The sequence below is a fragment of the Pseudoliparis swirei genome, chromosome 1 (genome assembly GCF_029220125.1).
Source record: "Pseudoliparis swirei isolate HS2019 ecotype Mariana Trench chromosome 1, NWPU_hadal_v1, whole genome shotgun sequence".
Taxonomy (NCBI): Eukaryota; Metazoa; Chordata; class Actinopteri; order Perciformes; family Liparidae; genus Pseudoliparis; species Pseudoliparis swirei.
In genome coordinates, this window is record NC_079388.1 from 17,224,218 (window position 1) to 17,251,336 (window position 27,119).

The 27,119-nt window shown below is 45.0% G+C and overlaps 1 protein-coding gene across 2 annotated transcripts; it reads left to right on the forward strand.

Annotated features, from left to right (window-relative positions):
• The first annotated feature begins 88 nt into the window (after positions 1-88).
• On the forward strand, positions 89-26,060 carry LOC130200251 (solute carrier family 66 member 2). 2 transcript variants are annotated; one of them, XM_056424373.1, is made up of 5 exons: positions 89-578; positions 1,386-1,519; positions 2,961-3,011; positions 11,248-11,464; positions 24,066-26,060. In XM_056424373.1, the coding sequence occupies exons 1-5, from the start codon at positions 376-378 to the stop codon at positions 24,274-24,276; spliced, it is 816 nt and encodes a 271-aa protein (XP_056280348.1). In that variant the 5' UTR covers positions 89-375; the 3' UTR covers positions 24,277-26,060. The 2 variants fall into 2 exon arrangements, with proteins under 2 accessions (XP_056280348.1, XP_056280431.1); XM_056424456.1 differs by lacking the exon at positions 2,961-3,011.
• The last annotated feature ends 1,059 nt before the right edge of the window (positions 26,061-27,119 follow it).

A 27,119-nucleotide genomic window follows, 5' to 3' on the forward strand; every position in this document is an offset into this window, starting at 1 on the left:
ACGCTCCTTCAAGCTGATTTTCCAACCGCTAATAAACACCAGCGAGGAAGAAACACACACAGAAGAGCCAGTCAGGGGAAGAAACAGTTGCACATTTAGTAAGCTCGCACGATATGAATTCTATGTGTGACAGGTTTACTGCCTAGTCCGATGGCATTTCATACAATATCGGGAACGTTTGGAGCTTCTTCTTCTCCTTCCGAGTTTAGCGCACCCCCCGTTTTTCAAAACAACGCCAGCGGAGCATCAACAGAAGAAGTGTTGAGAAACGTGACGTAACGAGCGGATTAAAGATTTTTTTTTCTTCTCCTGTTTTGTTGTTGTGTTGACAAGGAATCAAAGGGAGCATCGACCTCCATTGAGCCGCAGCTGAACATGGACGATGAGGCGTTCTACCAGATCGTGTCCGTGTTTCAGCACCTGGTGTCGTGGGTCGCGGCCGGGGCCATGGTGTTCGGCGGGCTGGTGCCCTACGTGCCCCAGTACCGGGACATCCGCCGGACCCAGAACGCGGAGGGCTTCTCCACGTACGTGTGTCTGGTCCTCCTGGTGGCCAACATCCTGCGGATACTCTTCAGGTAAACAGACCCGAGGCCCCCCGTCTGGGTCTCCACTCACTCAACAACTCCATTAAAAAAATAACATGAAAAAAACATTTTATAAACCAAAGTATCAAGGATTAATTTGGTATTCTGTGAAATTCGGCTAACAGATCCCACAAAGTTTCCATTTACATAAGTCACCTGGTGGATTGGATGCATGCTGATTTATATGATGGGCTCTAATCATCTTAAATTGAGTTGAGTTAACCCTCCTGTTACCTTCACATTTACTAACATCTTATTACCCTTGGGGTCAATTTCACCCCAGTAATTAAAACCTTCAGAACATTACTTGAATTAATATTGTTTCCCAAGTTTAAGTGTGAGGTACTTTATTTTTGTTTGTTGACTACCTAAACAGCCCTTTAAATAAATAAAAAAGCTGATATTTCTTATATGTTTTACAAATTGACCCCAAAGAACACGATGCGTACAAGTTGTGTACAGGACATTGAAAACATATCATCATGTGAATGTTATGTTTTCCCAGTTGTCCCCAATAAATTAGGAAAAGTCGTGAAATATAAAGCAAAATTAATGATGTCAATCATTTATTTAGAGATGTTAAACATTGAATGGGGTCAAATTGACCTCAAAGGTAACAGGAGGGTTAAACATACTAACCAGGTAGCTTAATTAAATACATGGCTCCTTGGCAAAAACAAACAAAGTGTAGTTGTTTTTCCTCGTGTCAAAGCGTTTACTGTATTCCATTACAAGTTAATAAGTTCACACATTTCTGTCGCTCTCTTTTTTTGTGTGTGTATTTGTTTCTCTGAACAGATTTGGCCGCTACTTCGAGACGCTGCTGCTGTGGCAGAGCATCATCATGATCGCCACCATGCTCATCATGCTGAACCTGTGCACCAACGTCCGCATGGCCGCGGATCTCAACACCAAGAGGCGCTCCTTCGTAGGTCAGAAACCCTCACAGGAAGCTCGGTTGTCTAAGTTTAATTTGTGAATGTGTGTGTGTGTGTGTGGGGGGGGGGGGGGGGGGGGGAGAGGGAGTGTTTGTAAGAAAGGTAAATACGTAGGAATGGTGGTGCATGCGAGTGTTTGAGCAAGGTGTTTCTAGCTGTCCTCGCCTCCCCAGTGTGAGTGACCACAGGGCCACTCCTTTAGGATGGTGTTTTAAAATCAATAAATAACTGGCTTCGCCCTCGTTGTCGACCACGGGGGAACTTTGCCACAAGCAGGAAGTGTTTTTTGAAGAAGTCATCGGAAACAAATTCCTCTAAACGGAAAATAAAACGGACTTTCAAACTGCATCCTCATACTCGGTAACGGGTATTTCCCTGTTTTTAAAATGATCATCTGAATCTCAGATAATAGATTATATTTGTTGCTATTTACAATTTTTCAATTAGTAGACTAATTACTGCCATGTTCAATAAAGTGGGACGTTTCTGTTCCAGAAGTCAAACCTCCAGTGTTGGATTCATAAAGTTATTCAGTAGCTCATGTTGACACTTTGGATCCTGTTTTTATTTTATTTTTAATGTGAATTCTTTGAGCTCACAAATGGACAAGGAGCATCCCCGTGGGGTTTTCCCAAGTCATGGGGTTTAAGCCTGTGCCACGTGTTGTGTGCAGTGATGGGTGCTTCAGCTTCCTGTCCCTGTGGCAGACTGACCACTGACCACATGAGAGAGGGACACACACACACACACACACACACACACACGTTGGATAATGAGCACTAAAGTCCATAAACGTGACATAAATCAGTACAGAAAGCACCATTAGTCTCCATTAGCGTGAGTCAAAAATAAATGTCCACATAGACTTTCCAGTCTGTTAATTTCCTTATAAATGTGTCTCGATGGAAAACATCTTGAGCTGTGGAAGGTCCACGAATAGTTTTGTCACTTTGAGAAATGAATGAGTTATATCACTGTAATAATCAGCGACATTAAACTAATCCGCTAGTCCATCAGTTTCGTGGTAACTCAGCGTGACCTGTAATGTCTGACCGACGGTATTACGATGTCTTGACACGTAACTCACTTCTGGTTTTTACTGAAAAAAATGAAGAAAACAAGCTCTTCTCCCTTCCCCCCCTCCCCTTTCAATCCATGTTATTTAAATATTTTGTTCCTTTCTTTCCCTTGTTTTTTAATTTTTAATTTCCCCCCTTTCTTTCCCTTGTTTTTATTATTATTATTTTCCCCCTTTCTTTCCCTTGTTTTTTAATATTTTTTTTTCATTGCCCCCATTTATTTTCCTTGTTTTTAATTTTTATTACCCCCCTTTCTTTCCCTTGTTTTTTTAATTGCCCCCCTTTCTTTCCCTTGTTTATATTTTGTAAATGTTTTATTCCCCCCCCCCCTTTTTATTTGTTATTTTCACCCGTAGCGACAGACAATAAGGACGAGGAGGTCAGAATCCTTAAGCGGCTCTTTCTGGGTATGTACAGAAACCGTGTCTGCCATGAAACATCAGTTGTAGTTCATCCGCCTCTCCATCTCTGTGTCTCGTGCATGTTGACCCCGCCCCCCATCCCCTCTGGCTCACCCCACCACTAACCGATGACCTGCACCCTGAACACATGTCTCGATGAAGCACGAGTCCATCCCGCCCGCATGCGGTCCCGCTGATGACCCGCATGTGACTCGAATGAAGGATCAGCTTTCATCAGTGAATGTCATTTTTTGTTGTTTTTTTGCAATCGTTCTTTTGTGCTTGATTAATTTCTTTAACATCACAGTTTAGAAGAGAAATCAAAAAAGCTTCTGAGGTTTTTTTGCAGTTGCAAATGTTTGTCTTGAAATTAACTCTCAAAACAAATGTGTTTTGTGTGTGTTTAATGGCCCTTAAAGCGCTGGATGCTTATTTTTAACGTGCCTTTAAATGTGACTGTAAAGCATCGTTTTAATGGATGATTTATGCAAATTGATGTCTTCTAACAGGCTTTTAAACAAATTGTTCTTTCAACTACACGATGCCCCTTTTTTTTAACATGAATGAATAGATCGAGTGGGGTGAAAAGCAGCTGGTGTCTACACACACAGTCCTCTGTATTGTGCTTAAAGGCACAGCCACTGTCCCACAATGCAATGCAAACACAATAAAACATGACACTCTTTTGTTTTGCATTCTAAATGACAACATTGAGAACGTCTTTAGAAAGTACTATAGAAAGTGTGTGTGTGTGTATATTGCAGATCGACGTCGCACCTGAATGCAGAAACGAGGACGCGGTTTGCCGTTGTTCCTGGTTTGGCCACCAGGTGGCAGCAGAATACTGTAGTTTTAAGACGAGAAGCTGGCCTGAGTCCACTTGGCTCTGCAGGTGGTGGTGAATGACACATTCTCCTCTCGGGACTGGCTGTTGGCCCAGGCGATGGCTTGTTATTGAAGTGCAGTTTTGTACCCTTTTGTTGGCTGTGTTGTAGATTTTTTTTGGTTCAGTGTGTTTTGCTTGTTTCTGGCACCAAGAGGAGCAGCGGGACGTTTCCCGTCCGGACGTTGTGCCGCCGGCTCTGCTTTTCCAACATATCGAATCTGGCTCCGCGGCGCCTCCCATGAGTGGCCATCGATCCGCCAAGTCTGTCATTAGAATCGACAGAACGCCGTGTTCTTTGATCTTCTCGCTGCTCGTAGAAATATCAGGGGGGGGGGGCGAGCAAGTTGTAATCTACGATTGATGTGGATGTGAAAACCCTCCAATGCAGGGGGAGGAGGATGGAGATGTTAGTCAGCAGGCCGCATTCTCAACCTGTGTGTGTGTGTGTTTCTCATCGGCCCGTTAGTTCTCATAGCCTCCGTCATCCTCATCGTCATGGTGACGGCGCAGCATCCTTATCACGCCAGGTACTTCCACCGTGACGCACAGTGGGTGGCTGTCTTGTTATGGAGCGTCCCGTACGCCCCCCCCCCCCATATCTATCTATTCCTATAGATATAGGGGGGGGGGGTTCTACCTCACAGGGTAAGGTACGCCGGTCCTAAAAGAAATGCTCGCGGTGCCTCAACCGCACGACTGGCCCTCCCTCCTCTGCGTTGTGCAGAACATCCCGGTGTAATAGCGGCTCGGAGTGATTTATGCGGAAGACCGCCTGCAGGAATCCTTTTTTTTTTCAGGTGATTAAAAGATCAGATCATTTGTCTGTGACGAGACCAACGATGCTGGTGATCGCTCAGGTGGAGGTAAAGGGGGGGGGGGGGGAGTATGGCATTTATAGAAGAAGTTCTCACGGTCTAATGAGCCCAGAGTCAAACTTTACTTTTTAGTAATTTTTGAAGGGCTGCGCTCCACCGCTCGGTGGTTTTCAGACTCCCGGGTGCAGCTCTCGCCTGGTTGTGCCAGGGTGCAGCAGCTCCGTCTGTCAACGCCACGTCCTCCTCCCCCACGTCCCCCCCCCCCATGTCCTCCTCCCCCACGTCCAGACGGCTTTTTTGATCCATCAGCTTCTCTGTGAAGGGAAAAAACATTTTTACTTTTATTCCCGTCAGTACATGGGGGGAAAGGCAAATGCTTTTGCACGATTAGGCATTTTAACACTTTGTTTGTGACTCAGCCATGTGAGCAGCTGCATCATGTACGCCAACACAAGGCCGCGTTGTTCTGCTGGGCACCAGCAAAGCAAATAACAGCTGTTTTTTATTAGGAATAGCATCCAAAAACAAGAAAGTACGCCAAAAAGTTCAGATTGACTGTCCCGGGGCATTTACACATTAATCTACAGTTCATCTTGATTGGTGTCCCAGTGATTGATCGGTCGGTCTTGAGCCGCAGACATGTGAACAGCGTGGTGGAGGAACATGGCGCTGGAAGAGATTTCCATCTATTTCTATGGTTTAGTTATGGCTCATTGCTCATGCCCTTCCCCCGGCGGCCTGTCGGGCTGAGAATAAATCACTCCATCCTCGCAGGTGCCGTTATCGCCTCCCTGAAGACTTTTAGCCTCCATCCTTTTTTTTCTCACAGAAGAGACTTCGCATTTAGTCTGGATGGGGGTGTGGAAAAGTTGCGTTTGCTTTTGGCTCGACAGCGAAAGCTCATTAGTCATTGTGGAGAAGAAGGAGAAGAAAGAAAGAGGAAAAAAAAGCCCCCGGTCCAAATTTCAGAAAATGTAGCTCGTCAAAATACCGATGTTCAAGTCCCCGTAAAAACTGTCTTTCGAAATAAAGCTCCTGCGGCTGCCGACGGGTGCTTTTTGAGTGACAGCGGGCCATTATTACTATCCCCATAGACTTATTATTTCTTCTTCTTCTTCAGGGCCTAACGGGAAACCGTTGGTAAACAAGCGATTTTGAAATCTCCGCGTCTGACCCGCCGCGTCTTCCTCCACGCGCAGCAGCTCTGTGGGACTTCAAAGCCGAGCTGTGCTCAAGACGTTTGTCCACCGCGGGGAGTCTATTGTACGCAGCAAACGGTCTGTTCCCACACAACACCGGGATTTAAGACGACGTGGAGGAAGAGGAGGTGGAGGAGGAGGATGAGGATGCCCCGGGCACACAAGGGGCACAGCGATGGAGGGTGTATGGCAGGGTATGACTGGGTGGTGTGTTTGTACTGTTCCACACGCTGACCTGCCGGCATGATATTGTTGTGCTTTTTTTATTTATATATACACTACCGTTCAAAAGTTTGGTGTCATCCAGACAATTTCGTGTCTTCCATGAAAACTCACTTTTATTTATCAAAATAATTGAAAATTGAATAGAAAATATAGTCAAGACATTGACAAGGTTAGAAATAATGATTAATATTTGAAGTATTAATTTTGTACTTCAAGCTCAAAGGAAGGCCAGTTGTATAGCTTATATCACCAGCATAACTGTTTTCAGCTGTGCTAACATAATTGCATGGGTTTTCTAATCAGACATTAGTCTTCTAAGGCGATTAGCAAACACAATGTACCATTAGAACACTGGAGTGATCGTTGATGGAAATGGGCCTCTATACACCTCTGGAGATATTTCATTAGAAACCAGACGTTTCCACCTAGAATAGTCATTTACCACATTAACAATGTAGAGAGTGTATTTTTGATCAATGTTATCTTTATTGAAAAAACTGTGCTTTTCTTTGAAAAATAAAGACATTTCTAAGTGACCCCAAACTTTTGAACGGAAGTGTATATATTTTTTTGGGGTCATAAGAAGAGGGTGCTCTGTTCTTTGCAGAATCCCTGGGCACCAAATTAAGAGGCATTATCTCTCCTCCTCTTCCTCCTCCTCCTCCTCCATTCCCAACGCACTGCCAGCGGTGACTGGGGACAAAAGTTCTGAAAAAGAAAAGTAAAGTCTCGTAGATGAAGCGCATGCTGTCCGTGTGATCGTGTCGCCAATCATCAGCGTCATTGAAGTCTTTTTTTTCTTCGTTTGAGAACTAAAAGTCCTCAAGAAGTTTGAGGTGTTCTTGCATAATGTACACGTGGTAATATTTTGATGAACTTGCTGATCTCTGAGGATCAAATGTACTGCATCCTGAAGGAAAACTACTTTGTACTTCACTTTATTGATGTCTGAACAAACGAGCTAACAATATCTGAAGTAACAAGACCTCATACATCTGAGAAGAGCTAAAAAAAAAAAACGGATATTGCTCACTTTAGCAATAGCTGTGTTAAATGTTGCATTAGGTCTGTTTTTTCTGGGCCATAAATCAATATTCATTGCTAATGGTAATTTCACACAAATGTCTAAAAGGACAACGTGATGAAGTGAATACCTTTTGGACGAACCTCTAGCGTAAAGCAGACAACCGAGAGGCGGTAATTCTAGTTTTAGCCGGAAGAAACGAGCTAACAGAACCGCAGGGAGGGTTGTTTTTGCGAACGTGAAAGCAAACCTAGCTTTATTTACACATCCAGCTAGCGTTGGCATTCATTCAGAGCTGTTTTTGACCTGAGAAATCCGAGTGTCCCTCTTCTCTCGGCTCCCTTTTGGGGGGCTTTCACACCGTGTAAATGTGTTGAAGCTAATTTAAGACCCGCGTGACACTGTTTCCAAAAGTCTGCTTAATTGGAACGCGCTGTTAGCGAGCTAACTAGCCAGCAGCAAAGAAAAAAAAGCCAACTACCACCTCAGTATATTTGTTTTACTCCCGGTCACTTGGAGCCATACATTAAATGTCTCGCACATTGAAATGTGTGCGTAGCCTTTAGCTGTGTGTGTGTGTGTGTGTGTGTGTGTGTGTGTGTGTGTGTGTGTGTGTGTGTGTGTGTGTGTGTGTGTGTGTGTGTGTGTGTGTGTGTGTGTGTGTGTGTGTGTGTGTGTGTGTGTGTGTGTGTGTGTGTGTGTGTGTGTGTGTGTGTGTGTGTGTGTGTGTGTGTGTGACGCCGCTCCATTGCCCCCGATATCTTCCCCTCTTCTGTGTTTGGCTGTTATCACGCGGCACCAGCCCGGTGCTAGTTGGCCCAGATTCACAGTCCTCTGCTGCCAGAACACCTCCAGAACAAACGGCTACAACAGCGCACAAAGTACACTGGTGTTGATTATGCTAAATGTCAGATACGGTCAGTTTATTCTCAAAGGAAACAATCTGTCATTAAATCAGGAAGTGAAATGTCAGACGGGCTTGTAACCTGATTTAAAGTAACATTATGCAACAATTGTACCTTAAAATAACAGCTTGAAAAAAATTGTGCCGCTACAATGACTTTTAAAATGGCGATTTGCGGCTCCGCCATTGCCATCGAGGGTCTGTGGGGAAATAACTCCGCTATGTAGGATTCTGGAGCCGCCCGATCCGGGGCGGATGTACTAAGACCTGCTTTCTGGCAGTGATTACGCAATGTCATATAGTGCCACTCCACGCTCGCAGCTACAGTATAAGGGTAGCTTTTTTATGTAGCTTTTTGGTGTTGTCAACAATATTGTATTCGATCACACGTACTCCACATTCAAACATTTAGAAAACAACGTATATAGGCTGAAAACTAAATGTTGTCATTCTTTTGGTTATGTTAGCATTCATCTCCGATATCACAATGAATAAAACTATGCAGTCATAATTATGTAAAATCTTTTAATATTCTTACCTTATCGGTTGACATCATTTCTTGGTTTCTGACTTCGTCTGGTCATCAATACAAGTGTATGCGAGGCTGCATCTATCGTAACTGGGTATTTACGACACTGAAGTAAACGTTAAATACCTCCAAAACTGAAGGGGGCGCTAAAAGCGAAAAACTCCAATATGGGCTTTAATCAATTCCCGATGAATAGCGGGTTTGTTCAATTTAGTTAGAACCCAAACAATGCGCCGATATTTATTTATTGGATCGACTATTCAGGCCTTTCTCTGGAGGGCTAAGACGAGCCTCTTGGATAAAAAGAGCCTCGTTTAAACGCGATTAAAACAAATCGGCTCTATTGCATTTGAGGATTGCGGTAAAATCTCATCGGCGTTGCAGCTGTGAAGAAACATCTTTCAGCTCTCCGCCGTGATTAGATTATCGCGATAAACTCCTCCGCTCGCACGTAAAACCAGCAGCTACTCGCTCACATTATTTACACCACGAGGATATGTCGAGTGGGTTTTGTTGCAGGAAGAGAAATTGGCGGTCGGGATGTCTCGACGCCGCTCGTCGTACCTGTTCCCTCATCGTCGTTGTCGGAGTACCCCAGGTGATCCACGCCTCGTGGCTTCTGGAGGCTCTCGTGGTTTGATCGGTAACGGCTGAGTGGCTCGTGACAGGACGTCGGTGTTGTTGTGCTCGTTTTCCTTTTTGGAGAACGAACGCACACGAGAGGCGTCGGGGCAGAAAACTGAGTTTTTAATCAAGTCATCAGCCCAATTACTGCTATAGTACTCTGTCATTCGTCAAGACGCCTACAGGCTTCTTTCTGTACTGCAAGAAGCTGGATGGAGTCCAACTGGCCGCCTATTTGGAGCAGTAGCATATAGTTTTTTTTCCTTCTTTTTTCTAACTTCAAGAAGGGGATTGTGGGAGGTGTGTGTGTGAACATTCGCAGCTCAAGTGTGAAGTTGGTTAAACATTTTCACAATAATAAGAGTTTTTGCTTCCTTTTTGTTTTCTAGATACAGCGGAAATACAAAAACAAATGTTTGTTTTTGTGAAAAAAGAAGAGAAACAGATTTGTCGACGATGTATTCCTCCGGTGCTGGAGAAGTGCGGAGAAAAGAAAAAGGGAATTGCGAAATGAACGAAGATTTCATCCACTATCAAAGGAAGTCTCCAACGGCAACATGTAAATTGCCTTTCATCGCTATCGCTGAAAGGCAATTTTAAAGCACTTTGCGACTTCATGTTACTTCACCTTTGTACTCACTGAGGTAGTTTCAAAACCTTTTTCTACAGAATGGCATCACAGATGAATTTTCAATATCGATTTATTCTTTAAAAATGTCTATATTGAGCTTTTAATTTTAATTTTAATGGCATTTACGTCATTACCACATTAACTACTCCAACGACTAAATGTCACACTTCCATAATGGACCTCATAGGACACATTAAAACAATGAAAGGTTAATATTGAAGTAATAGAGGCTGAGATAATCTGACTTCCTCACGCACTCTTTACCCTGCATGCTTGGTTAATGCAGAGTTTGTATTTTTAAAACCCAAACTGAGAAAACCCACATTCCATCATCGGGGTCATTTAGAGAGCGCCTGCCAGAGCCTCAGATTACATCACACGACTCGTATTCACCAGTGAAGCCAATGCGGAAGCGCTTTAAACTTGCATTCTTACTAATGGCCAACAGGGGGCGACTCCTCTACTTGCAAAAAGAAGTCTGATTCTCGCTTTATTTATCTATTCATCACCACCACTGGTACTTTAACCCTTTTTACCTTCGCATTGAAAATGCGGAAAGTTATGTTTTGATCGCCGTGTATTTATTTATTTATTTATTTGTATACGTTTTACTCGCATAACTCAAAAAGTATTAAACCGAATCGCATTAAATTTGGTGGGATGATTGGTTATTATCCGGGGACCATTTGATTAGATTTTGGGATCGATCGGGTCAAAGGTCAAGGTCACGAAAAGGTCTAAATCTTCTTTTTACCATAGCGCGGTCAATTCTTATCCAATTGGCATGCAACTAATGCCAAAATGTTCATAATTCAATGCCCAATCTTGTGATATGCGAAGGTATGCGCTCTACCGAGTGCCAGTTCTAGTTTAATGTGTTTTCAGTTCATTAATTGTGACAAAAATACAAGATGGCGATGGACATAATGGCGAACTCGAGGCTTATCGATGCCGTCTATGACGTTCACTCAAAATCGTTGCTATGTTGCTTGCTTTTTGGGACGACAGCACTTTTGTATTTTTGGATTGAATAAATATTGCATCCTCTCGGAGGCCACGAGCTACACTTTTGACTTTTTAAAGTTTTGTGTTCCCCCCCAAAAGTTCCATTGGAACGAAACTCTCCAACTCTCAAAAAGTACTTTTTCATCTCAACCAGGATCAACATTACTGTTTCATGCCTCTTTTTTGTTTGTTTTCATTACAGCTTTACTTAAAAAACATTTTTTTACAGGATCTGTGCACATCAATCAATGTCTCTGTTATTCTGCCCGTGTCGGCCAGCTGGTGTCGAGCTGCACTCCCTTGAGTTGGTAGTTTGTTGAAAACAACATTTCATCTCCGTGGGCCTCATTTGGGATTTCCCCTCTTTCTCTTCTCTTTTTTTATTTATTAATTTTTTTAGACTTTGACTGGAGCTACTTCTGGCTGTGGAGTCGCTTCTTGGACTACATGCAGTGCGTGCTGGCCTTCACGCTGATGGCGGCCTACGTCACCTACCTCTTCCTGGACTCGGCGCTGTTCGTGGAGAGCCTGGGCTTCCTGGCCGTCTTCACCGAGGCGATGCTGGGCACGCCGCAGCTCTACTGCAACTATCAGAACAAGTCCACGGAGGGCATGAGGTACGGATGTGTTGCACCCTTCAAACCAGACGTTCAGAAACACGCCGTTCTTCGGTTATTGCAACTTTTATTTCACAAGTTCCCGGTTGAAACAAGCTTTCGTTGTTTTGTCTTCAGTCTGCATACCGCAACTCGCCCTTCACACACCCCTCTCTTAAAGAGAAAGTGCTCCTGACCTTAAGGCACTCCTCTCTTAAAGAGAAAGTGCTCCTGACCTTAACACACTCCTCTCTTAAAGAGACAGCGCTCCCGTCGTGTCCTTCACACAACCCTCTCTTAAAGAGACAGCGCTCCTGCCCTTCGCACACCACTCTCTTAAAGAGACAGCGCTCCTGACCGTAACACACCCCTCTCTTAAAGAGACAGCGCTCCTGCCCTTCGCACACCACTCTCTTGAAGAAACAGCGCTCCTGACCACACCCCTCTCTTAAAGAGACAGCACTCCTTTCCTTCACACAACCCTCTCTTAAAGAGACAGCATTCCTGCCCTTCACACAACCCTCTCTTAAAGAGACAGCGCTCCTGCCCTTCACACACCACTCTCTTGAAGAAACAGCGGTCCTGACCACACCCCTCTCTTAAAGAGACAGCACTCCTTTCCTTCACACAACCCTCTCTTAAAGAGACAGCACTCCTTTCCTTCACACAACCCTCTCTTAAAGAGACAGTGCACTCTCTTCCAAAGGGTCAACAAGCACAGGTGATCAACACTCAAACATAAAGAACAACTCATGAATGAACTTAAATACACATTTAAAGTAAATTATTTAAAAAATGCACACAGTTGTATTAAATCAGTAAGATATATATATCATAACGTATTTCAGGATGCTACAGATGAAGTACAGACATCTGTGAGTTGACTGGGCGGGGAAGTGGAACGTTATATATTGAGTACAAGCACAAAGCAGGAAACGTGTATTTATCGAGGCCAACTTAGCTTCACGTCGTATTCAGATTCGGCTTTTGCAAAAGGTCTCTCCTCGTTTTCAACTCTCTGAAGACAACACTCTGAAAAAGTCAGCGTTGCTTCTTTTTTCCTTCAACTATTTGGGCTGTGACTATCATTTAACCGTCAAGATGTAAATCAAAACGGAGCGCGTCGCATCCTCGATTTAATGATAATGTCTATTTATCCCTGAAGAGTACCGTTTTATTTACGAGCGCCACTTCCTGTGTTTCACCGGCGCGCTCGCCTGTGAGCGATGGCTCCAGATTACACTGTCTCGCATATGATTATTACCCGCCGACATATGCTTATTAAGTATTTCTGGCACCTGTCGAACAAGAAGTAAGGACGGGGCCTCCTGACAGCCGTTTATTACGCCGACATGACAATTAACCTTCTGAAAAAATCAATATGATAATGAGGTGTTCCGGCTCAGCTGTATCTGCTTGCTGGTGTATCATTTTTAGCTCGTAAATGTTGATTAGCGTCACATCTCAGGCTGTAATTAGGGGTGTTGACGTAAAATAGATTTTCAAGGGCATATACAGTTTCAAGATGTCGAGTCGAGCCCTGTAAAACTGCTTCTTTTTAAAAAAAAATAGTGCACGTAACTTTTAAGTGTAGAGCAGTCACTCAATGGAAAAAGCAATGGATTAACGAAGACCCAACAGCAACTCAGGATTAGAATCCGATGGGTCAAAGAAATGTCACAAAGACAAATGTTGAAGTTGTAAAAAAGTATTTCAAAACATGAAACTGATGATGTATTGAGTTTAAGATTCTCCACACGCAGGCCTGATTTTAAAAAGCTTTCTGGCTGTGTTCGTCCTCTCCCCCGACGCCGTCTCAATACGGGCTTATTATAGGAGGAAGTCGGATGGGAGTCGGATGGATTTTGCGATTTAGTGTATCTGACTTCTTGTGTGTGGCCTTATTGGTCAGTTGTTTTATCCTTGGTCCCAGAAAGCATTTCAACAAACCCTCCGGACACATTTTTTGTAAACATGGTTAGACATAAATATGTTTTTTTTGTGCTTGCAGTGCATTCTGGTCTACTCGGCTCCTGTAGAAGCAGAATTTACTGCGAATGCCACTTCCTCGATCAATTTCTTCCCGTCTGATTTTTGAAGTTTGTAGAAAAAGCTTATTTTTTTGTGTTTATTCTGAACTCCTGACAAAAAGAAATGTATTGATATTTTAGAAAGAGCCCAAACATGTTCTGCTGCCGAACCCGAGCGTAGGAAGTATCGTGTTGTCTCTATTCAACCCGTAACCCTTGGGCACAAACTCACGAGCACCACAGCGGATGCAGAAGTACAGGACAAATTGCCCAATAATGTTTTCCCGTCTTTCACAGTATTTTTGTCTTTATTATTATTTTCACAGCAAGGTTTCAAAATGAAAATCTCTGAACAGCGAACACTCCTTTTAGCAGACGTACAACAGAAGAGTGTTCCATTAGTCCAAAAGCTAGAATTTATTGGAAAAAAACTACACAACAATTTCCATATTTTGTACTATGTTTTTTTCTTTTCTTCATGTAATCTATATTTAATTGGCGTTTCACCTTTAAAAAAAAAAATTCTACCTAGCCCCAAAACAGTTTGTCCATAAATACAAATACTAAATGACATTTAGACAACCACACCGAAAAGTGATGACATCATCGAATATGATGACAGCCTAATTAGAAAACCTCCATAAAAGCTTTTCTTGTAAAAATGTTTAAGAAAATGACATTAAATTTAAAAAATAAAAATAATGAAAAGGATTTTTGGTATCGTTGAAATGTGGATGTATAAAATCTCACAATATGAAGCAGGATGTTCGGGAGCAAACGGTGAGGCGGCGGGTATCAGTGAGATAAACGTGGGCTTGTTGACACGCCATGCATGTGCAGAGGCAACACATTGAACGGCGATACGACAACAAACAACAAAAAATAATATTATTTATTTTACATCGTTTCAATTACTTTAATCTCCAAATGCAATAATTATGTAATTTCTGTGATGCACAGATACAGCTACAGTGGACTGTATCTTATGTAATATACATTTTCATGTTAAGCGCCATGTGAGGTTTTTTTAAGGCCAAACAAAAGGAATATATTATGTTTGTATTTTTGCAAATGTAGCCAAATTTAATAAGAATATCTGCAATAGCCAGCCGCTATGAATCACGCTGCTAACCGGCGTCTTATTGTGGCGGTGCGTTTGGTCCGAGGAGGACGTTGTCATCTCCAGGTCTGTTTATTGTTTGTGTCCCTCTGTTCACAACCTGTTGAGCCTGGCAGGCTGTTGCTAGGTTACTTTACCTCCGCACTCCGTTCAAGGTTTGTGTGTGTCTGTGTGTGTGTGTGTGAAAGGAAAACATCTTTTAAATTGTGGATGTTTTTGCCTTTTGAAGTGCAATTTTTCAAAGCAAAGGCTGGTGTTTTATGTTGTGAGCGGACAGAAGATCATGTTTGTGTTCCCGCTGAGGGACGCTGAGGCAATGTTCAAAACAGTCTGTCTGTAAGTACTGGTCCCTGCCTCCTAAGTACTGGTCCCTGCCTCCTAAGTACTGGTCCCTGCCTCCTAAGTACTGGTCCCTGCCTCCTAAGTACTGGTCCCCGCCTCCTAAGTACTGGTCCCCGCCTCCTAGATACTGGTCCCTGCCTCCTAAGTACTGGTCCCCGCCTCCTAAGTACTGGTCCCTGCCTCCTAAGTACTGGTCCCCGCCTCCTAAGTACTGGTCCCTGCCTCCTAAGTACTGGTCCCTGCCTCCTAAGTACTGGTCCCTGCCTCCTAAGTACTGGTCCCTGCCTCCTAAGTACTGGTCCCCGCCTCCTAAGTACTGGTCCCTGCCTCCTAAGTACTGGTCCCCGCCTCCTAAGTACTGGTCCCTGCCTCCTAGATACTGGTCCCTGCCTCCTAAGTACTGGTCCCTGCCTCCTAGATACTGGTCCCTGCCTCCTAAGTACTGGTCCCTGCCTCCTAAGTACTGGTCCCTGCCTCCTAAGTACTGGTCCCCGCCTCCTAAGTACTGGTCCCCGCCTCCTAAATACTGGTCCCCGCCTCCTAAGTACTGGTCCCTGCCTCCTAGATACTGGTCCCTGCCTCCTAAGTACTGGTCCCCGCCTCCTAGATACTGGTCCCTGCCTCCTAAGTACCGGTCCCCGCCTCCTAAGTACTGGTCCCCGCCTCCTAAATACTGGTCCCTGCCTCCTAAATACTGGTCCCTGCCTCCTAGATACTGGTCCCCGCCTCCTAAATACTGGTCCCCGCCTCCTAAATACTGGTCCCCGCCTCCTAAGTACTGGTCCCTTCCTCCTAGATCAGGCCTCTTCAACTAGCGGCCCGCGGGCCGCATGCATGCGCCTGAGCAGGTTAACTCTGGCCCAGCACTCTCCCTCTTCCCCCCCGTCATCAATTCTTCTCGGCTCGCGCTCTCTCTCACCGTCACCCCACAATCCTTCTCGGCTCGCGCCTCACTAGCCCCCGTCAACAATCCTTCTCGGTTCGCGCGCGACTCACTAGCATCCCCGTCAACAACTCATCAATATTCTGTGCGGCCCTCACACCCCCTGTGATTTTCTTATTCGGCCCACTCGCTACTGAAGTTGAATAGCCCTGTCCTAGATACTGGTCCCTGCTTCCTAGATACTGGTCCCCGCCTCCTAAGTACTGGTCCCTTCCTCCTAGATACTGGTCCCTGCCTCCTATATACTGGTCCCCGCCTCCTAAGTACTGGTCCCTGCCTCCTATGTACTGCTCACTGCCTCCTCAGTCCTGCTCACTGCCTCCTCAGTCCTGCTCACTGCCTCCTAAGTACTGCTCACTGCCTCCTAACTCCTCACTGTCTTCCCTGAGTGACGGTTGAAAGAAAATGGTTTCACACAAATATGTGAACGTCGCCTCTTCCATTCAAATTAGTATTCCGAGGGAAATTAAAATGAGTAAATAATTTAGTGTAATTAAGTTTTCTACAGTAAATTATAATTGTGGCCTCGCGCACGTCTTCTTCTTCTTCTTCTTCGGCATGTTTACACGGCGGCATTGTTCCATGTCGGCCAGTAGCAAAGCAGTTTTTAATAATTAAATATGGATCGCGTTGTTCGGTGGGCAGGGTGACGAGGCGTTTGCCCCCTAGTGGACATAGCTGAAGGTGCTTGATGCTCATTGGCTCCTCCGTTGACCTCCCCGATGCCGTTTGGGCTCTCGGCTGTTTGCATTAAAGTGATAATAAAGCATTAGTCACTAGCCTGTCAAACGCTTCCTTCTACTATACACATCTTTTTCTTTGTAATTAAGTTTTTACGTCCCTCAGTGTCCATCATACTGCCTTTCAACTTTTGACGTTCATACAATAACAAGCGGGGCAGATTGACGACCCTGGAGTCGATCGCGTTGTCATCGCGAACCCACAACTGGGCAACTTGACCTCGATTCTGGCATCAAAGAAACATTGTGTTATTATTATCAGTATAAAAAAGAAAGGAATAAGTAAGTTGACAGTGTTGTATCCTCAGCGGCCCGATGTGGATGCTCAGATTTCAGACGTTGGATATATTATTTATTCCTTGTATTTTTTTAATTTTCAATGTTTTTGTTTACAAGACAAACTACTCGCGGATAGCAACTCACTGAGAAGTTAATTATTTACCGACTGCGTGCGCGCGTGTTTAAATTTCTTCTTTTTTTAGTTCACTGTCCCATATTTTACCTGAAGAGCAGCGACCTCGTCCGTCTCTGTGCCTTTAAAAAGCGACGCAGCTTTTATTGTGTTGTGCTTCCTTTTCGGGAGAAAGAAAAGGACATTAAAGAGGGTCATGATCCATTTGAATTGACAACAACACATTTGAACCAAAGGAAGTGTCCCTGCTGCTGGCTGTGATGTTTATAATCTTTTTAATTTTTCTCCATTTTTAGCATCTTTTTCAGTGTCAATTGAGATACTTTAGGAATTTTTATTTGGAACCAATTAAAATCGTCTCAGCCAGCGCAACTTTTAATATTGGAAGACGGATATTAGGCCAGATTTAAAGGTGTGTGTGTGTGTGTGTCTTGGTGACATGTTTTTGTGTCAATAGTTGACGGGCTGCACCTATTATTAGATGGTCCCCAGATTGGGGATCCAGAGGTTCGTTCTGACGCTGTCCAGCTCGCCGTAAAACAAAAACACAAAAAACGCTCGCCGACAAACATGAAGACGGGACGCCGCCCACCGCGGCCCTAAAAGGCTCGCGGCGTTGAGCTGCATGCAGTATGCGAGATAAGAGTGCCAGAGCCTTATTTAGCCTGCGGGCTGCTGCGCACACACACACACACACACACACACACTGGGGTGGATCTGTATTGACTGGGCCGTCACCCCTGTGGCCGTGGAACAGAGCAGCTCTGACTCCCTGCAACAGATCCACCCCTGTGTGTGTGTGTGTGTGTGCGTGCGGGGGGGGGCTTCCTTTGCTACCAGGATTTGAAACTGAATCAATTTTGTTTCTGTTTGTTTCGGGTGACATTTTGGCCCTGGGAGTGAAATCTTTATCTTTATCGGAAAAAAACCGCCTCTGGGTTTTGTCTCCCAAAATTTAATTGCACATAACTCCGAGACGCACGAAGACACGCTCATCAACGCGTGATCTTCTAAAACATCTCAAACTAGAACGGGCACTCGGTAGAGTGCATACCTTCGCATATCACAAGATTGGGCATTGAATTATGAACATTTTGGCATTAGTTGTATGCCAATTGGATACAAATTGGCCGCGCTATGGTAAAAAGAAGATGTTGACCTTTTCATGACCTTGACCTTCGATCCCAAAATCTAATCAAATGGTCCCCGGATAATAACCAATCATCCCACCAAATTTCATGCGATTCGGTTTAATACTTTTTTAGTTATGCGAGTAACACGCATACAAATAAATAAATAAATACACGGCGATCAAAACATTACCTTCCGCATTTTCAATGCGACGGTAATAAATGTACTCATAATGTCCGCCGTGTATAAGACAGAAGAGACCGAACGCACGGCGAGCATCAAACGGCCGATCTCGGCAAATATTTGCGCACAGTGATGAATAGTTTTCATTCAACATCCCCCACGTTGAATCCAGTGTCTTTAAAACCAGATTATTTGACAGTAATGTTCTCTCTTTTCTTTACTCGACGCGTCTTTCCATCGATCTGTTTTTTGTGTTTCTGTTGCAATCCGTCTCCTTCAGAGAGCAACTTCCTGTCTCAAGGCGGGGGCGGCGTTCACTTCGGGAAGTGAACTCCGGTCTCCCAAATAATTTACCTCTGAACTCCCGGCAACCCACCCCAGATTTTAAGTTTTGTTTTTTGAGCAGGTGCTTCATGACTCTCTCCTCTCCCTCCATCAGCCGCTCTCTGCCGTGGCGTCTTTTTTGGAAACGTCTGAATCCTCAGATCGGCTGCAGAGAGACGATGAGAAACAGGAAGCACAAACATCTGGTTATTAAAACGATTCATTATCACATCGATCTCTTCGTCTGGTCCAGCCTCCACTTCTCCTCGCTTCCTCTCCTCGCTTCCTCTCCTCGCTTCCTCTCCTCGCTTTCTCTCCTCACTTTCTCTCCTCGCTTCATCTCCTTGCTTCCTCTCCTCCTCTCCTCGCTTTCTCTAATTCGCTTTCTCTCCTCGCTTCCTCTCCTCACTTTCTCTCCTTTGCTTCCTCTCCTCGCTTCCTCTCGCTTTCTCTTCGCTTTCTCTCTCCTTCCTCTCCTCACTTTCTCTCCTATGCTTCCTCTCCGCCTTCCTCGCTTTCTCTAATTCGCTTCCTCTCCTCGCTTTCTCTCCTCGCTTCCTCTCCTCACTTTCTCTCCTTTGCTTCCTCTCCTCGCTTCCTCTCCTCGCTTTCTCTCCTCGCTTTCTCTCCTCGCTTTCTCTCCTCGCTTTCTCTCCTGGCTTCCTCTCCTCGCTTTCTCTCCTCGCTTTCTCTCCTCGCTTCCTCAACTAGCTTCCTCTCCTCGCTTTCTCTCCTTTGCTTCCTCTCCTCGCTTTCTCCTCGCTTCCTCTCCTAGCTTTCTCTCCTAGCTTTCTCTCCTGGCTTCCCCTCCTCGCTTTCTCTCCTTTGCTTTCTCTCCTCGCTTCCTCTCCTCACTTTCTCTCCTTTGCTTCCTCTCCTCTCGCTTTCTCTCCTCGCTCTAATTCCCTCTTTCTCTCCTCACTTTCTCCTCGCTTTCTCTCCTAGCTTTCTCTCCTCGCTTTCTCCTCTTTCTCTCCTTTGCTTCCTCTCTCCTCCTCCTGCTTCCTCTCCTCGCTTCCTCTCCTCGCTTTCTCTCTCGCTTCCTCCTCGCTTTCTCTCCTAGCTTTCTCTCCTCGCTTCCTCTCCTGGCTTCCTCTCCTCGCTTTCTCTCCTCGCTTCCTCTCCTCGCTTTCTCTCCTCGCTTCCTCTCCTCGCTTTCTCTCCTCGCTTCCTCTCCTCGCTTTCTCTCCTAGCTTTCTCTCCTCGCTTCCCCTCCTCCTCCTCTCCTTTCTTCCTCTTCCTCTCCTCCTCTCGCTTCTCTCCTCGCTTCCTCTCCTCGCTTTCTCTCCTAGCTTTCTCTCCTAGCTTTCTCTCCTGGCTTCCCCTCCTCGCTTTCTCTCCTTTGCTTCCTCTCCTTCGCTTTCTCTCCTTCGCTTCCTCTCCCCGCTTCCTCTCCTCGCTTTCGATCCTCGCTTTCTCTCCTCGCTTTCTCTCCTCTCCTCCTCTCCTCGCTTTCTGTCCTCTCCTCCCCCCCTTCTGGGGTGGCTTTAGCTCAGTGGGGTAAGAGGGCCGTCCTTCAAAGGTGCGGGTGGGTCCCCGCCTCCGCTCTCCCATTAGCTGCAAGTCAAAGTGTCTTGAGCAGGCACTGAACCCCAGTTGCTTCCCCGCGCTCACTGCAGCCCACTGCTCCTTAATAACTAAGGATGGGTTAAATGCAGAGAACTAATTTCCCCTTGGGGATTAATAAAAGTGTATATTTATTTATTATTATTTATTTACACTCGTCTGGGAGGAGGTGATGAGTTAGTAGCCAGACATGTTCGCCCTCCCTGCCTTGCTTCTTGTTCGAGGAACTAAAACCCGGTGAAACTGGCCTTGTTCCAACCAGGAATAATCCGGCCTCTTGCATCATGACCTGCAGATAGACATCGTGACAACTCGAGGAAGAAGAGAACGAGGACGGTAGGAAGGGGAGGGGGGGGGGGCATCGAGAAGCGAAGGAGCTGGTGGGAAGATGAATAGACAAGGAGAAAGAGAAGTTCTTTTGAGAGTGGGTTTATATGACGTAAAAAAAAAAAAAGGATGGGAGAATGGAAACTCGATGGAAGAGTCAGAGACGCTGCAGGGAGAGACGAGTGAGGAACGAGGATGAGGGGGAAACTGCAAGGTTTGCATTAATGTGCCTTACACTCGGCCTGCCGGGGACACTCGATTACTTCTCATCCATCTTCTTTTTTTTTATAGAGGTTTTACAGAAATGCGGGGAATCTGCAAAACGCAGATTAATGGTGTTTTCCTCTGGCGTCGAACCCCTCCTCGTTTCTCCACGCAGCTTTCGTTCTCCTTCCAACTTTAAGAGACTCGTTTTTATTCCGGTGCCTTACAGCCGAGACGATCCACAGGGGGAACGTCAGAGATGAAGTCACGATGTGGTCGACGCCGCCGTGGATGAGTCGCTGTGACCTCATTACGAGATTTAAAGCTGGGGTTGATCTTTGGTACCTCTGGCGGAATAATACAATAAATATAAAAATGCCCTGAACATTAATATCTGTTCAGGAGAACGGGCAGGAAACGGACTAGATGGGTCCTTCCATTCATTTTTAATTCATGAATGAATCTCACATGGATGTGAAATATATATATATATATATATATATATATAGATATAGTTAAAAGCATGAGCATTAGAATCTGTGTCGACCAAAGCGTCAACATATTTTAAAAACTAAATGAGTACGCTAATCGCCACGGCGACGGGACGCCGAGCGCCGATTCTCCACTTTTGGCCCTTTTTGCTGGAGAGCATGTAAAACGCCGCGCTGCGGGGGGCGGGGGCGTTCATGTTAGGTTTGCAACCTATATTTTATAATCTATAATTGTGTGTTGCAGCATTATGGTTTCCCCCCCCCCCTAAAGAAATAATAACAGCCCCGGATCCAAAAGTAGGAGGACAGGGCCGTCCCTCGGGTTTATTCTAGGAGTTCTCGCTTCACCCCTGTACTAAAGAGATGGATTAGCATTTTTCCTTTTAGGAGCACAACGCTTCTTTTTTTTTTTAAAGACCACAGATTGAGAAAACAGCTCAACAACAAGTGTTCCCCGCACACTTACCACAGGTATCATGTGGAAGGAGGTGAAGAGATGCATATTCACTGCCTTCTCTCACCCGTATGCGTTGGGTTATCCTGCATCTTGGGTTGTACACACTCTATAAATTTAAGTCGCACTCGGCTCAGTGTAAAAACACTTTTTTTTAAAGCCTCCCACAAAGCGTATTCAAATAGTGCCGAACAGCCAACCCGGGCGAAAGGATTCCAAAGGTCTGGGCTTGTGTTGTAGGCAGGTAGCACATCTGAAGACTCCTGTGTGTGAGCACTGAAGGTTGCGTCGGCGCTCGCTGCCTTTTTCATTGCCAACAAAAAGTTTACGGAAAAAGAAAACCGCAGGAGTGTAGATGTGTGCGTGTTGACGCGGACTTTTCGAGCCGATGCATCCCCCCCCCCAGTGCAGTGTCTATTTCTGGAGAGTATGACATATAGAAACGTTTGTGTTTTGGACCCTGGGGTGGGGGGGCGACTTGGTTAATAATAGTAATAATTCAGACTTCTATAGCGCTTTTCTAAATGCCCAAAGATGCTTTACAGGGAACAAGAGACAAACGGAACAAAACGAAGAGAAAGCAGACAAGACGAACAAACAGGAACAGTAACGTGAAGAGAGGAACACAAACTGGGGAAGCTGTATGAGTCGTATCGGGGTCAGGGATGAGCAGGTGAGAGCGAGTTGGAAGAGGTGTGTTTTGAGGGCTTGCTTAACCCTCCTGTTACCTTTAGGGTCAATTTGACCCCATTCAATGTTTAATGTCGGTGTTCTTTGGGGTCAATTTGACCCCAGGCTGTTTTTCACTGTGTCAAACATATAAGAAATATCAACTTTTTTATATATTTAAAGGGCTATTTAGCTAGTCAACAAACAAACATAAAGTACCTCACACTTAAACTTGGGAAACAATATTAATTCAAATAATTTTCTGGAGGTTTTAATTGCTGGGGTCAAATTGACCCCGAGGGTAAAATATGTCAGTAAATATAAAGGTAACAGGAGGATTAAACATTGAATGGGGTCTCTTCTCTGCCTTCCCCGAATCACATCAGCGCGTTTCCCCCCCCCCCCCCCCATTTTAAAGTCGTTCCGCGGATCGCCTCGTGAGCCCACTGCGCTGTGAACCGGAGACGCTCTTTTATTTAGGAACGTGCCTCAGGATGTCGAGTTGATGAGGAGCTTGAATCTGAGAAGATTCATTATTGAGATTTCCCATGGTTGTTCTTGTGGCACATCCGCTGTTCGCTTCTTGGCGTCGGTGCCGTTTGCTCATTCACCTGAGCTCCAGGTAACCAAAGATATGTCTTTTATGTCTATTCCGGACGCATTAGACTCTAGAGCAAAGATGTGAATTCCGAGGGGAAATATTTGGAACCACATGAATCATGTCTGTGAAACGTAGAGATGAAGCAATCTGTTAAATATTACATTTCTGTGTGTTCTTATATTCTTTATTTTTATTACTTCCATTAGCGAGAGCTCTCAGCAACTTTGGCCTGCGGGAGACTCGCGATTATAAAAAACAGAACTGAGTAATTTGACCGTTGTTCTTGTCACAGTTTAGCTCCACGCCTTCCTTTTTGTAGGAGTTGTTTTCATCCTGTCACTAAGTATCATGTCATTCCAGATCCTGCTTCCCATCTCGTCAGTCCAACTCCCCTCACCTGCCTCCGATCACCTCGTTAGTCCCTCATTCCCTTCACCTGGTCCTCACGCCCTTCTCACCTGCCTCTGATCACCTCGTTAGTCCCTCATTCCCTTCACCTGGTCCTCAAGCCCTTCTCACCTGCAGCCCATCCCCTCATTAGTCCCTCACTATTTAGCTCCCTCACTTCCACTTGTCCTCTGCCAGATTGTCTTGTGTTTTCGTGCCAAGTTCTCCAGCGTTATTAGAGTATATTCCTGACCTGCCTGCCTGCCCTGACCTCTGATTCTCTGCCCCGCCCCTTTTTTGACTTGTTTGCTTCTTCGACTGATTTCCCGGTTTTGACCCAGCCTGTTTTCAACTAAAGACTTTCATCTTTGTTACTCCTGTCTGAGTCGTGCTTTTGGGTCCACTCTAATAGCACCGTGACAGTTCTAATCCTCTGATCCTTTGATTCTTCTATTCATCGTTCATAACGTTCCTGATTTTTCATCCATTCATTTAGTTTAATCGACCACTGCATCTGTACTTAAAGGCGTAGTTCGTCATCGCTCTTATTTTGAAGTCACCGACACTTAAAAATACAAAAGGAACTCCATGATGGACTGTGCACATAAAATGTCACAATGATGAGTTGAGTGCCGTTAATGAGTTTTAATGAAGGACGTTCATCATCCCTCTTCTCCCCCCCCCCCCCCTCCCCCCAGCATCAAGATGGTGCTGATGTGGACGAGCGGCGACACCTTCAAAACCGGCTACTTCCTGCTCACCCAGGCTCCCGTGCAGTTCTGGATATGCGGCCTGCTGCAGGTCTTGGTGGACTTCACCATCCTGTTCCAGGTGTACTACTACAGCCGCTACCCGCAGAAACCCGCGTCGCACACCGTGTCCCACACCAGCAGCGCCAAAGCCCTCTGAACGCCGCCGGGTGACGTCGACGGAGTGGAGCCGCGGACACGTGTAAACAAACGGGAGCGCCAACGCACCTCGAGATGATGCAGGCTCGCCCTCACGTATCGACACACACACACGCACGAATGAGGCATGCGTATACACACTTGAGGCATGAACTTGGCGTCTGCAGCCGAACCCAAAAGGACGCTCGCTCCAAACAAACTCAAATCCTCTTTTTTTGCTTTTTAAATTTTTTTATTTGACCCCACAGACGTCTCCTCGAGGCCACAGACCACACGCCTGTGATTTTTTTTTTTTTTTTTGTGGAACGCAGACTTCCGAAAAGAATATATCCTTGAGTCGTCAACCCGTGCATGCGGAGAATATTATGCACAAAGTAAATGACTGCAGACGCACACACTGGAATGTGTGTGTGCTCGAGGACGAGCTCGAGTTGCAACACACACGTAGGACTCGATCCTAAAAAAAATCACCTTAACAGACAACATTACTGAATGTACAACATGGTATTTGTTATACGTGTGGTCCCCAACGCAGTGGAGGAATGCTGGTCAGTCCACCGCTGGTTGGACAGATGGCCGGTCACACGGGCTGAGTGGCGTTACCGGAGAAACCGCATCGCCGCTCTACTTACAAACACACTTTAACGCACGGTGGGGAAAAAAACCCCAAAGACTGGAAGATGCATTTTATCGGCTTTTTTAAAAAGGGAAAAAAACGATACAGGTTGGCGGCGACGGAGCGATGAGGTCATCGTCTGGAGGGCCGTCGTCTGTGTTTTAAAAAAAAGCCAACGGCGAGATTTTTTTATAGCGACGCCGTCGATGGCGTTTGTAGATCTTCGTATTCGCGCCAAAGGAGTCGGTGTGCGTTGAGGGTAAACTGAAGGTCACGGTGCGGACGACGAGGTGCAGGTGCGACAATAGCGTCCGTCGGAACGGAAGAACGGTTACTATTGACGACAGAAATTACAGCCAAATTATACTTTTAGTGCTTTCTGTTTTTTTGTTGTTGCAGATTTTATATTTCTGACTATTGCATCTTCACTTCCCATCGCGACTGAAGTGTTTTATTTATATTGAGAAACGCCAAAACACGCCCCTCCCCCCCGCTATCCACACTCGCCAGAAATGAATTTCCCGTTCCGAAGAGAATGGATATATATTTGTTTGTATTATTATTGTTATTGTGGGGGATGCCAAAAGCAGGAGGTGAACTGTGAACTGTGTCCCAGAGCAGAGCGGACTCCTCAGCCTCACGTCCCAGGTTCTTGTTCCACATATTCATTTCCTTGCTCCTCAATATGCAGACGCCTTTGGTTCCTCGGTTGGAGGGTGAGCTCCGTGTTGTGTAAACAGCTGTTTACTCCCCCTGTGTATTCTGCGCTGAACCTTTACATGCCAGTGTAAGACGACGCGTGCTTCCCGTTGTTTGGGTACTGCGAGGCGCCTGATGGGATCCTGTTGCGCTCGACAGGATCAACGGGACCTCAGTTTCACTTTATTTACTCTTATCATTCCATGCGTTTCAACTTTTTTTTACTTTTGTATCATTGCGGCCATTCATTTTCACATCGCAGTTATTCCCACCACATAAACGGCGATTTCGTGCATTCTTTTTATCCGTGTTCATGTACCAAAAACATATAATTACAGTATGTTTTTTTTTTTACCACGTTACAGTGTTGGTATTGTCGTACGTCTTCAATAACGACTGAAATCCATCGGCGCTTGTTTATGAAACGCCGAGACGCCCAATCGTGACAATAAAGAGGAAGCGGCGAGAGATCCACGAGTCGTGTTTTGTTTGCGTGCGGACGGCGAGCGGCGGGCGTCATCGCCGGCTCTGCCAACCGTCACCTGTCAGAGGAGGACGAGCCGCAGGCGAGGGCCGTCTTTGGGCATTCGCCACGGAGTCGTGAGCACGTCCTCCGTCACGAGACCAGACGGCTTTGGAAAGAATTATTAATGTGGGTTTATAATGTGTGCTTAAAAAAAAAAATTCTTCCACTGTGTCGTTAATGGAGACCGTCTCTAGGACTGTAGATTTGACTTAAATAATGCATCGGTTGTACTTTTATTTATTTGTATGCAAGTTGTCCTTTTAACCCTCCTGTTACCTTTAATGTCGGTGTTCTTTGGGGTCAATTTGACCCCAGGCTGTTTTTCACTGTCAAACATATAAGAAATATCAACTTTTTAAAATATATTTAAAGGGATATTTTGGTAGTCAACAAACAAACATAAAGTACCTCACACTTAAACTTGGAAAACAATATTAATTCTAATAATTTTCTGGAGGTTTTAATTGCTGGGGTCAACGTGACACCAAGGGTAAAATATGTCAGTAAATATAAAGGTAACAGGAGGGTTAAACATTGAATGGGGTCAAATTGACCCTAAGGCAACAGGAGGGTTAAGGTGCCAAACTAAAATCTAAAGTTTCTAGTTTTGTTTTGTTTTTCTTCTTCTTCTCCGAAATAAGAGGTTATTTAAAATGTCAGATTAGAATGTCAAGAATGTTATATTAAAACGTCATTAAAATAAATGTCATTTCAAAATGTCACAGCAGGGCAGGTAATGTGACCTTAATAAAGAATGTCAGAAATTTACATAAAATAATTATTCAAATGAATGTCATTAAAGTGTTATAATATAGCGGGTAATGAGAGTCTGAGTATATAGAATATCATAAAAGTTACTAAAAACTCCTTGTGTATTATCCAATGAATATTTCATAAAAAGTTATAGTCATTAATTAATGGAATTAATTAAATAAAAATGTAAACCGAACCAAACCGCAGATAAACCAATTCAGGAGTTTTAAAGTTTAAAACTAAAGCTCAA

Coding starts and splice junctions, on each gene's coding strand:
- LOC130200251 (XM_056424373.1), top strand. CDS start 376: ATGGACGATGAGGCGTTCTACCAGATCGTGTCCGTGTTTCAGCACCTG. Junction 579..1,385: donor ATCCTGCGGATACTCTTCAG/GTAAACAGACCC, acceptor TTCTCTGAACAG/ATTTGGCCGCTACTTCGAGA. Junction 3,012..11,247: donor CCTTAAGCGGCTCTTTCTGG/GTATGTACAGAA, acceptor TAATTTTTTTAG/ACTTTGACTGGAGCTACTTC.